This window comes from Petaurus breviceps, unplaced genomic scaffold (genome assembly GCF_028583685.1).
Source record: "Petaurus breviceps papuanus isolate PSGF00001 unplaced genomic scaffold, PetGlider_PUasm1.0 37, whole genome shotgun sequence".
Lineage (NCBI taxonomy): Eukaryota > Metazoa > Chordata > Mammalia > Diprotodontia > Petauridae > Petaurus > Petaurus breviceps.
In genome coordinates this window covers 6,456,284-6,469,366 of record NW_027186296.1, presented here as the reverse complement: position 1 = coordinate 6,469,366, position 13,083 = coordinate 6,456,284, and the positions used below count along the sequence as shown (strand labels likewise).

Below are 13,083 nucleotides of genomic sequence, written 5' to 3'. Positions count from 1 at the left end.
GTGACTTTTCGACAGTCACCTTGGTATTAAGTAGCAAAGGCATTATTTGAACCCAAGTCTTCTGACTTTGACTCAGACTAGTGCTGTTTCTATTAAACCAAGTTTCTCCCATAAATATCCTTGATGTAAGCAATGCAAATGCAAAAAGTCATATCCTTGATTCCCTTTTCTCCCATTTTCCTTTTTCACTACTTTTATAGTTGTCGTTTTTTTTTTGGAGGGAGGAGGTAAGGAAGGAAAATTTGCCTGAACACACAGAATTATATAGTTAACCATCCTAGTAAACACAGAGATCTGCCTCTTTTGGGTACAGCATGCTTAAGGTCTCGAAAAGTAAAAGGAAAAGCAGCATATTTAACTTTCTTTCTTAGGTTTGTAATAAAGCTAATCACAGGAAAGCAGTGCAACAAAGAGAGTGGTGATTGTTAAACTATTTGAGGGAAGACTGCTTATTTATTGCCAATAAGGTCTCATATAGGACTAGGTGCACAGAACATGGAAAACTAGAGGCAAAAAAATGTTTTCCATCCCCTCTTAGCATAAATGAGGAAACTGAATTGCAGAAGAGGTAAGGGCATTGTTTTTGGCCACATAGCTAGCTAGTGATAGAGTTGGTACTAGAACACATGCAGAATAAATAGTTGTCCAGAGTTCTTTCAATATTACTATGCTGCTTCTTGGTAGGAGTTTTTAAAATTATTTCTTCATAGGGTGACTGTAACATGGTATATAAATGTAAGTAAACATCACTGAAACACAAAAATGTATATAGTCTAGACATATCCAACATCTTTTTTGATTTCTATACATCTGGGAATGAGTCTGAATACATACCACAGAGTATCATTCATTAAGACTAATGGGACTGAGGTCAATCTGGAAAAGGGGAAACCAATTTTTTTAAAAGGAAAGAAATCATATATCTACAAGTATAAAAAATCATGGGAAACAAACCAATAAAATATCAAAGTGTATGGCAATGAGAAATCCTTAATACCCATTTTGAAGATTGAATAGGAAAGTTTAGTACATTGATGATACATATATATTAAGAGCTTTGGAGGAGATTAAGAATAATGTATTTTCACAAATAAGTTAAATACTCTTTCCATATTTCATTTTTTATCATTTAGTTTACACACAAATTATTTTTCATGGATAGCTCATAATTCAACTCAGGCCCATTTCTCAATTATATATTGAAAACTAGAAATGAGGACAATCAGAATTCATAAGGCAGTGTAGCTGCCTGAAAAGATCACTGGAGTAGGTATCAGGAGATCTGGGCTCCATTGTTTACTTACTTGGAAATTTTGAATAAGTCAAGGGCCCTCCATTGACATTTCTCTAAAATGAGGAAGTAAATGATCTCTACGGATACTTTCAGTTCTAAAATTCTATAATATTGTGGCTTCTTTCTCTGTAAACCCCTTACACAGTGAAGATAAGCACAAGTCAAAATAAAGTAATATCTTCTCTCTCTCTCCTTTTCCTCCTTCTCTCTTTCCTTTCTCTCTTTGTGTTTCTTTCGTTATTTCTCCTCCCTATTACTTTCCACTTCTTCATCTCCCTCTCCATCTCTCCCTTTCTCTATCGCTCTTACTCTTCTTTCCCCTCTATCTGGTTGTGTCTGTATGGGTGATAGCTCTGAGATGGAGGAATATTTTTAATAGGTTACATAGGTATCAATATATTTATGTGAGGAGATTCTTATTTGAGAAACAAAGATTGAAAATTAAATTCTCTTTTCCATTTTAACAAAACTTTTTCTTATTCTTTCGAGGAAGCTTTCTAGTAGATACTGGACTGAATGGATGAAACAAATAATTCTGTGGTGTCAGATTTTGTGCTAACAGGACTTTGTGACTCTGGGGACCTGCAGGTCTTCTTGTTTTTATTGTTTTCCACACTTTATTTTATCATCATTTTAGGCAACATCTTGATTATTCTCTCTGTCATCAGTGATCCTAATCTCTATTCTCCCATGTATTTCTTGTTGGCCAACCTCTCTTTTGTTGATTTGTGGCTTTCCTCAGTCACAACACCAAAAATGATCATGGACTTTCTCAGAGAAAGCAAGACCATCTCCTTTGGTGGCTGCATGTGCCAGATCTTCTTTGGGCATTTTGTTGGAGGTGGTGAGATGGTGCTGCTTGTGGCCATGGCTTATGACCGCTATGTAGCCATATGCAAGCCACTTCACTATACAACCATCATGAGCCAGCAAAGATGCATTTGGCTTGTAGTGATCTCATGGACTATGGGGTTTGTGCATTCAATGAGTCAATTGGCTATGGTCATGAATTTGCCATTCTGTGGCCCTAGAGAGATGGACAGCTTTTTTTGTGACCTCCCACTAGTGATTCAGCTTGCATGCACGGATACTTATGTCCTAGGACTAATGGTGAATGCTGATAGTGGAATCCTTGCCTTGATTTGCTTCTTTCTCTTGTTGATCTCTTACACCCATATCCTGCTCACAGTCTGTCATCACTCTATGGATGGGGCAGCCAAGGCATTATCCACTTGTACTGCCCACATTCTGGTTGTAGTGATATTCTTTGGACCCTGCATCTTCATCTATCTGTGGCCACTCAACATCACCTCCATGGACAAATTTCTTGCAGTGTTTTACACAGTCTTCACACCTCTGTTGAACCCTGCCATATATACCTTGAGAAACAAAGAGATGAAGGTTGCTCTGAGGAAACTGGGAAGTCAGTATGCAAATTTGAAGTGGAATTCTTAGGTGTATTATTGGAAGTCTTATATTGAAACTCCTAATTATTGTGAAGGGTCAAATCATCCTTCCAGTCACCCAGGTTTGTCATCTACATGTCACCCTTGAATCCTTATTCTCCCTTACTCTATCCAATCTATTGCTAAATCCTGCCAATTTTCCCTTTATAACACTGTTTTTATACAACCTCTTTTCTGATCCTGTCACTACTCTGGTGTAAGTCCTCATCACTTCATTCCAGGACTGTTGTAATAAACACTCAGTCAATAAACATTTAAGTGTCAATTGAGAGCCAGGCACTGTACCAAGCACTGGAAGTAAAATTGTAAAATTCTTTTTTTGCTTTTTTCGAGGAGCTCACAATCTATTTGGGGAGGCACTATGCAAATGACTATGTACAAGTAAGTTAAATGCAAAACAGATCAGAGACAATCAACAGAAGGAAGTTAGTAGAGTTAAAAAGGATTAATAATGACTCTATGTAGAAGGTAGAATATTAGCTGAGACTAGGAGGAAAAGAAGGAAACTGGGAGGCAGAGATGGAGAGGGAGATCATTCCAGGCATGGGGCTTAGGCAGGGAAAGTTTCCCCCAAAAGAAGATGAAGTAGGGGCAGCTAGGTGGTGCAGTGAATAGAGCACTGGCCCTGGAGGCAGGAGGACCTGAGTTCAAATTTGACCTTAGACACTTAAAACAAAAAGTAGCCATGTGACCTTGGGCAAGTCACTTAACCCCAATTGCCCTCCAAAAAGCAAAAAAAAAAAAAAGAGAGAGAGAGAGAAAAGATGATGTGTCTTGTTCAAGAAACTGCAGGGAGACCAGGATCACTGAATCAGAATATAGAATATTTGAGAGGTAAAAAGTGTCAGAAGACTGGAACGATAAGGGAGAACAAGTTATGAAGGGCTTTGAATGACAGAAGATTTTATATTTGATCAAATATGATAGGGAGTCACTGGAACTTACTGAGTAGCAGGGTGGCAGGGTTTGACTTGGCTTTAGGAAGATCACTTTGACATCTGAGAAGAAGATAGACCTGAGTAAGAGAGACTTGTGGCAAGTAGATACACCATTAGGCTACTGCAATAGTCCAGGTCTAAATTGTAGCAATGTGATGGCAGTACCCGAGGATCAAAAAGTGCATGTGTGAGCAATGTAGTGAAAGTAAAATGGATAGCCTTGACAATAGATTGGATGTGAGAGTGAGGAGTTGAGGAGGAATCTTCTTCAGTGAAATACAGACTTATCTCGTCAGTAAACTCCATTTGTCACTTCCCTTTTCCATCCTCTGAGCAAAGCATCCCTTACTCACATTAGCATCATTTATTGAATCTCAGAATTTAACCAAGCAGAGATACTCAATTATTCTTCCATACTCATATTTCCTTGGGACAAATGGGAAGTGGTACTAGGTACTTAGGGGTGAATCTAGAAAGGCATCTAGAAAGGGGTGAATCATCTCCAGCTCCTCCTGTTACTAATTGCTGGACACTGGGGTCAATGGGGTTCATAATTCCTGATGCATACATATCCATATATACAAATTATATTTTTGCATATATATTAGCACTTAAAATGTATATAGACATTGTTGTCATTAATAAAAATAACTTATTTAAATGTGTAACTGTGTAGGGTTCATTTGTGAATATGTATTTCCTGAGCCAACAAATATTACGTGGTGAACCATGATTTCTTTTATTTTTGCCTTTAAAATTATGTTTTAATATTCAAAAAGTTTGGAAATTCCTATTCTAACCAATTTTCTAGTTCACGATTCTCTTTAAGTTAGGTTAGCCTTTATCCCTAAATGAGATGATTAAGATTTTACCGTATTCATAGGTGTCCTAAAATGGCATAGACTAGGAAAGGAGACTCAGAAGTGTGGGGTAGAAAAAGCACTTGACTCAGATTGAAGTGGGAGCATTTGTCCCTTCTCTGACAATTACTAATTGTAGAGAAGCATTATGGTGTAATAGACACAGTTGGCCTCAGAATTAGGAAGATGTGCTTCCTGCCTCTTTACAACATGGCTATATGTTCTTGGTCAAGTAATTGAATCTCTTAGTATTCTGAGTAATTATTTCTGTAAGACTTTAAGTTACAGGAGAAGTGCTCATCTATGTTGCTAAAGGGAGTTCTCTCAAAAGCACTTCCCTATACTTATGAAATCACAAATCTTATTTAGAGAAAAAGGACCTAGTAAAATAAATTTAAAAACTCAGAGGTGCTATTTGCATACCTATAAAATAATAATTCTATCATTATTATTAATCTTTGTAAAACAAACAAAACTTCTAATGGAAAGTAAAGTGAGCAGAATTAGGAGAACAATTTATATGATGATAATATTATAGACGAAGACAACTTTAAAAGACTTCAGGACTCCAATCAAAGTAATTGTAATCTACATGTTCAAAAAGAATGACGCCAAAACTTTACTGCCACCTATTATATGACAGAGAGGTGAACTTAAAATGCTGAGACACATTTTTTTTGTCCATGGATAATGTGGCTGTTTCTTTTGCTGAACTGTGTACATATGAATTGAGGAATTTATTTATTTTTTATACTAAATATGGGAGGAGAAGAGTTAAATCAATAGGTTGATTAAAAAAACCTTGTTGCTTGAAAATTTTTTAAAAATTGAATTAAACAGAGGAATGTGCCCTGGTGAAAATGAAATAAAAAATACAAGTCTTTTAATGCCCTTGATAATTTAGTAAACAAGTTGTACTTGAACTGGAGAACAGACAGAAATCTTTCCCTTAGCTACCACCACAGGTAAAATCTTAAGGAAATACATTTTTTTTAATAAAATCTTTGTAGCAAAGCACTCTGGAAAAGATCTAATTTTCAAGCTATATAGGGAATTTGTCTAAATATATAAAACTGAAAGCAATTTCTCCAATATATCAAAGAATATAAACAGACATTTTTCAAAATAAGAAAGGTACAGTATCAACAACCACATGTAAAATATCCCTAGTCACTAAAATAATATACAAATTCAATTAGCTGTGGAATTCTCACACCCAGAAAATTTACAAATATGACCAAAAAAAAAAAGAGAAAATGACAATTGTTGAGGCTGTGGGTGGAGGTGCACTAATGTGCTTTTATGAAAATTGATGCAAAGCAAATTGGAACTATTTCCCAGTAATAATTAAACTTTTGAGCATAATTTTTGACCTTTTAATACCATCATCTGGTTTATACCATGAGGAGATCAAAGAAAAAGGGAAAAGACACTTATGTACTGATATGTTTATAGCAAAACTTTTAATTTTAGCAAAGAATAGGAAAAAAATGGGAGGCAGTCATTTAGGGTGTGATTGAATAAATTACAGAAAATGTGTGTAATATTTTGTGGTGCTCTAAGAAATTATGGTGCTCTAAGAAATGACAAAAGAAATTGATTTAGAGAAACTTATTGGTACTTCCATGTATTGATGTGAAATGAAGTAAGCAGAAGCAGAACAATGTATACAATGACAATATTGCAAAGAAAACAACTGTGAAAGGTTTCTGAACTATAATTAACAAATAATTGGTGGTGTCTGAGATTAATGATTTATCATTGTCAATTGGCAGAGAGGGAATGAAGTAGAAGTGCAGAACAAAATATATAGTTTTCTCTGTCATGATCAATTAATGAATTTATTTTGTATGACTATTTGAGGGAGAGGAGTAGATAGTTATAGAGGATAGAGAGTATGATTGTGTTACTTAAAAAGAAAGAAAAGTAATAAAATAGCATGATTTAATCATTAAAATACACAGAACAAATCATGAGTAGTTCAGAAATGTGCACATATGAGTTGAGAGTGTTGGAATTACTTGGTTAAATTAAAAATACTTCAAAATTTTGTATAATGATTCATTATTTCGTATGATGTCCTTTTAAATGCTTAAGAGAAATATTCATTTTGAATCATAGTAATGAAAAGTAAAAAATTAAGGATAAAAAAATGATGTATAGTTGGGGTATATTGGTGAATGCTTAGCAACTAGCTCAAACATAATGTCACCAACAACAGCAACAACAAGAAGAACATATACATGACACAATTTTAAGTTTAATTTGTATTGTTAACATTTTCCCCATTACTTTCTAAAATCTAAACAATCAACAAAACAACAAATCAAGCCCTGATTTGTAGCACTTTCTGATTTGAGAAGTGTAAATGCTCACACTGATGATTTAAAAATTAATTCCTGCAAGCTGATTCAAGCAACCTCTACCACATTCCTGTGCATAGTCCAAATGCAATTAAAAATGTTTAATAATGTCATCATATTGAATATTTATGACCTTTGAATTATGTAGCAGGCAAAGCTTTCAAGACATAGAGAGTTATAAAATAGCATCCCTAGAACTATGTAGCAATGGGAAAATACATATATCATCCCTGTTATCCTGTGTTCTAATGGTGTTGTCCCAAAGATGCTTTCAATGTGTCTATGGATCAATATTCATTCAATGACAAAAAACAGTTATTAACTACAGCCATACCATAGACAGAGAACAAGAAATCTAAAAAAATAGAACATTAAGTATAAACACAGGACATTAAATATATAAGAATAGCAAGATTGAAGCTTGTCCTTGAACCATTTTTATGCAAATTCCTTAAAAATTATGGGAATAATGGAATGATGTAGATGATATTTGTACTAATTCGAAGTTTTTGTGAAAAAGTGATTGACATCTTAAATTGTTATGAGCATTTTGTTAAATATATTAGAAGGCATAAAACATATCTCAAGTATAGACTTAAAAACTATACTTAAGTCAGAAAGTATTTATTTTTTTAAAGCAAGTAAAATATGCACTGAATTGAGATGAGTAGATTTAACTTCTTAGCTTTATCCATAATTAGATATGTAAATATGGGCAAGATATTTAGCTTCTCTTTTCAATGATGTTGAGAAAGTAATTCAAGCCTCTTTGATCCTCAGTTTTCTCACCTACGAAATGATTTGGTAATATTAGATGACTTCTTTACCCTTTGACAGTGGATATGATTCATCCACTTGTTCTAATATGGATGGGTCATTCCTTTGAATGACAAAAGATATCTTCCAGGAAGCTTTGAATTTTTCTAGGGATTGATGAAATCATACAGTGCCAACCAGCTTATAAGTATCTAAAAATGCTACCTTATTGTACTCAAATAATATTTCATAAACTTGGATCCTGTGCTGGAATTCCCATCTCAGTGTCAAACACCTTAGTTGAGCATACATTTCCATATTTTATAACTTGCTTGTAATTTATGATCTTAGGGTCATTGAATTGGGCCATATGACTGTTGAACTTGATTTTTTTAAATTGTTTTTATCTCTGAAATTCTATAGGTCTCTCATACAGGATTGCTAAAAGAAGAAAGCTTAACAGAGAGAAAATCTTTTGCCAGGCATATAGGCCATTATTAGAGGGGAATCAGAGAAACAGCTGCAAAGGCAAGTAAGGAATGAATAAAATAGCTGAGCTAATTGCACTTGAACTGAAAACTTTCTAATTCACCTAGTATGCATGATTTCAGGCTAGTTATTTTTGCATATACCAAAGGATGACGCTACATATCGTATTTTGGGGGGGGGGGAGCAAGGCAATTTGGATTGTGACTTGTCCAAGGTCACACAAATAGTAAGTGTGTCAAGTGTTTGAGGCTGGATTTGAACTCAAGTCCTCCTGACTCTCAGACCAGTACTCTATTTGCTATGTCACCTACCTGCCCCAAATCTACATACTTCTTGAGGAAGTCTTGAGAAGCTTTGTGTGCCTACTGAGTTGATGTATATTATCTCTGATTTTATTTTTACTAAAATGAGTTACTTAGAAAAAATGAAATTTCATGGACATGTGAAGTTTCTCTATGTTACTCTATTCTTCAAGGGAAAAGGGAGGCCATGACTGGAACTTAATAGGTTTAAAAGCTAAAAGACAGCAAAAGCTAGCAGAGTGACTTACACACAGAAAATATTTAATAAATATGTACTGAATTGAATCAAAATGAACTGAAGTTAAAGGTAACACAGATGAGCAATATTCAAGAACAGTATCATTTACATGACAATACTACTGTGGTAGTTCTTTTAGAGTTATAAACAGGGAAAGTGGAGGGTAAAGACTCTCACAAATAAAATGGAAAGTATCACAAATCTTGTCATTCTTAAACCCCATTTGGGAGCCATATGAGGAGAAATGGTGCAAAAATTTGTTTGCTTAACTATGTAGCACAAAGCCATTTGACATTTATCATGTTTGCAACTCTACCCTAGATTTTGGACCAATCTCATCTCTAAGCTGAGGGAACATAAGAAATCATATACCAGCACATTATGGGCACTGTTTTGATGCCATCTTGCTCTTGGACCTGTTCCCTTTGCAGTCAATTGAACCTTGCCTTTATCTGCTCTGATTAAAACCCTATTTGTTATGTAGGAACCAAAATTAGTCTCTGTCATATATTTCCTTATCACCTTGCCTTCAATTAAGTTTAAACTAATACAATACTATAGTATATTGTTTATTGATACATAGTGCTTCCCAGAATGTTATTCAAGTACATAATCAAAATACATAATCACTTGTTCTGGGACCCAGGTGTCCAAATGGCCTCACATCTCTTGAATACTAAATAAAAATAGATCAATGGTGCATATTAAGTTGATGTCATTTATGCTGATAAAATTCATATCAGTTTTGATGCTGAATGGTTGATTTCACAATGCCAAAGACTTTAGTGTCAAGAACTTTCTTTTCTGGGTCTTAAGTAACTGTGGCTGTACCACCTGTTGGACAGTTGCCAAACTGCATCTCCACAGGATTTCCTTTCCATGATGATTGTTACAGGCACTGGAGTAGAAAAATCATTATTACAAAGGCTTTTGGTAATGGATCCTGTGGCATCTCTATCAAGATGTAAGGGGAGATAGTGACCAAGGCGCTGGTATAAATTTGATTTCCTATCTTTTTCACTAGGTGCCATGCTTTTTTCATCTAGACTAGCTTGCTTCCTATTTGAATGAAATTTGATGAGAAGTTTATGGGGATAGTTGGCTACATCTCCACAGGAATGATTTCCCAAAATGAGGGCCAGGACACCTAGGTTTGAAGTAGGACTGGAATTCTGTTGGCGCTGCCATACTTGGGGTTTCTCTGCTTATCTGTCTGTTGGTTATTAATTGTTGCTAGTGAAGGTTAGGAAGATGACTTTTCCTTAATGATTTCTCCCCTCAGTGATGGTTACATGGGGCTGGGTTGGAAGCAGGTCTGTGGTTTTGGGGACACTACTATTCCCAAAGCTTTAGATACCACCATCACTATCCCTATACCCCTAGTACTCAATGATACTCTATAAGACTGGCTTTATTTTCTGACCTGGTTCCCAAATTGTTCCTTAAATTGAAAACACCCTCTTAAAAGTTGAGACAAGGGCAAAGCTTCAGAAATTTTCACATCTGATGGCTTTCAGTGGTCTATGGAATTATATTCCTTGGGGACAAAAAGTACAACCCAAATTATTATATCTAAAAATGGATTACATTCCAATACATAGTATTTAGAAAACATTTAGCATAAAAACACAGAGAATGACTAAAAACATGCAAAATACATTTTACTTAGAAGAGATTTGGAGAAAAATGTAGTATTCAGTAATATTCAAATCCCTGAAGTAAATCCTTTCATAAATCCCTTAAATTAATACTAACTACATTGTGAACTGCTCTTATTAACTATTTTTGTTTTATATTCAGGTGATTGTAGGGAATTTTTAGACACAAGCTGTCCTATGATATCTGAGTCATACTTCGCATATAACTGATTATCAATTCATAGGCAGGTTCACTTGTTGGAAAATGGCAATTTGCCTAGCTGGTATAAGATCTGTTACATATGATCTACTAAATCTTTTAATGCCATATATGCCACAACATCAAATTGCAATGGAAACTCACAAATAAAATCATTTTGTTTCCAGAGACACAATTTACAAACTTTAATTCAATTAAAGTCATTGATTTCCCACTATGAATGGGGTCTCATGCTGAGCACTAATGTTACAAAAATGAAAAAATCCTACAGTCACTACCCTCAAGAATTTTACAATATAAATTGGAGAAAGGAATATGACATGTTTATTGTAAGTACAAAGTGATAAGCATGCAACACTCTTAATGGTAATATTAGGGATTTTAGAAAATAAACTCTTCTTTCAACTGTTGGTGATAGAGAATGGTGATCAGGAAAGTCTTCATGAAAGAGATTGCACCTGAGAGGTGTCTTCAAGCAACAGAAGGATTCTAGCAAAAGGGAGATATAGATTAAGTACAGTTCAGGTACAAAATATAGAAGAAAGCATTCAGGGAAAGAATGCTTTAAAATATTGCTTGTTTGGGGACCTTGTATTTATATTCAGTTGTTCTTAGCCTTGAATTTTGAGAGATTATTTACCAGATGATTATCTCAAACTAAGGAGCATTAGTCATAAAGAGGTCTCAGAGGACTTTAGAAAATGAGTCTTTTCCATGAACCTTATACCCTGCTCTGCCCAGAACAAAATGTGGGAAGTTCCCTGATTTATCACAGGGACTACACTACTTCCCTGAAGTGAATACAATATATTCTACTATACCAAGGCTGGTGGTCATTCAACTACCTATGGTGTCTTCTAGAAAGACTAGGTGCCAGTCATTCTCCACTAATTTGTAACCAAATGTGAAATCACTGCCTGAGAGACTGCATATGGTAAATAATTTCTGTTATTTTTTTTACCTCTATACTTATCTCCTTCTCTCTTGCAAGGGACATAGGAAGGAGTTTTTTTTGAATATTGAGCATATGAAAAGGAACAAAAATACAGTCTTAAAAGAGAGAGGAAGTTCACCTCACTTTCCTTTCCTTTCCTTTTTCTACTTTGCTATTTCCAAAATTTCTGCCTTTTTTGAGGTGGGGGGAGAGGGAAAGTTTGACTTCTATTCACAGAACTGTAAAATTAATCATGCCAGATAACACAAAAGTACTCATCTTTCTTCAGTGGAACTTATCTAGTTTCTCCAGTATTAAGGAGGTAGATTCATGTTATAATTTTCCTTATTAGACTTTTAGCCAATCCCATTTTAAAGAGAGCAGTGAAAGAAAAGGAAACTATTGGTCTCTTGGAGAGTAAATTTATTTTGTGTACCCCAGAGGAACTAGTATATTTGAAAATATAGCATCAATTCATAGAATCATAGGTTTTTAGAGCTAGGAGATGTTAAGTTCTTCCATTCCCTTTTTATCTCCACCCCAATGTTATGAATGAAGGAATTTAAGCTAAGAGATGCTAAATGTGACATAGTTATTTAGCAAGAGAGTCAGGACTAGAACTGTAACCAGCTTTACTCCCATCTAAAGCTCATTCTGGCTCACCATACTACTTCCCAGTTTTAAATAAATCCTTTCTAATGGTAGCCCATCTCATGTGTGTGTGTGTGTGTGTGTGTGTGTGTGTGTGTGTGTGTGTGTGTGCATTTGCTTGGGGGATGGAAGAAAAAAAGAAATTTATATGATAAATTTATTATATATTTAAAAGGAATAGCAAGTTGTTCATAATAGATTTGCAGTTTCATGTGCAATTATCTTTTTAAAAATTATACTGTTATAGAAATGCTTATTTTATTCCATAAATTCAAAATAAAATAAATAAAAATAAAAAACAAAATAAAAATCCTTTTTAGTTTGACTTAATCCTTTGTATCTAGAAAGTGCTGTACATTAAAGGAAAAATTTTCCTTCCAGTTATTTCTTGTTTTCTTTCTGATTTCTCAATTTCTCCTGTCTTGGAATCAGTACAAAAGCAAAAAACAGAATTTTACTCATCCATATACAGGAGTATCCATAAGGCTAGCCAAGATTAGGGAAAAATCTTAATGAGGGAATATTCTAAGAGAAGCTTAGTATGGATTTCAATTTTTTTTTCAATATTTCCAATTATTTTCAATATTTCAGTATTCAATAGTAGTATGAATTTTAGTATTTTTGTAGCTTTATTATTATAAACTGGAGCTAGAAAATACTGTCAAGACATTTTAGCAACATTTAAACAATAAAAATTTCTTGAGTGTTTAATGTGTGTCAGGCTGCTGTGATGAGTAGCAAAACATCCCAGGGACTTGTATTAAGGAATAAATAGCTATGGTTAAGTATTCCAAAACATAAATATTAAGCATCACCAAACAACTTGAAAACAGTAAATTTTCTTAATTAAGTGAAACATTGATTCTCTGAAATCCATCTCTATATTAATTTGCTAAGAATATTCTTTTTTTTTTCATGGCTGAGACATAAATTAT

General features: G+C 34.4%; 1 protein-coding gene across 1 annotated transcript; it reads left to right on the top strand.

Moving 5' to 3' along the window:
• The first annotated feature begins 727 nt into the window (after window positions 1–727).
• On the top strand, window positions 728–2,749 carry LOC138168409 (olfactory receptor 4K14-like). Its single transcript, XM_069097436.1, has one exon. The coding sequence runs from the start codon at window positions 1,811–1,813 to the stop codon at window positions 2,747–2,749; it is 939 nt and encodes a 312-aa protein (XP_068953537.1). The 5' UTR covers window positions 728–1,810.
• The last annotated feature ends 10,334 nt before the right edge of the window (window positions 2,750–13,083 follow it).

What these genes read in the sequence shown, in the direction of transcription:
- LOC138168409 (XM_069097436.1), top strand. Translation starts at nt 1,811, where the DNA reads ATGGATGAAACAAATAATTCTGTGGTGTCAGATTTTGTGCTAACAGGA.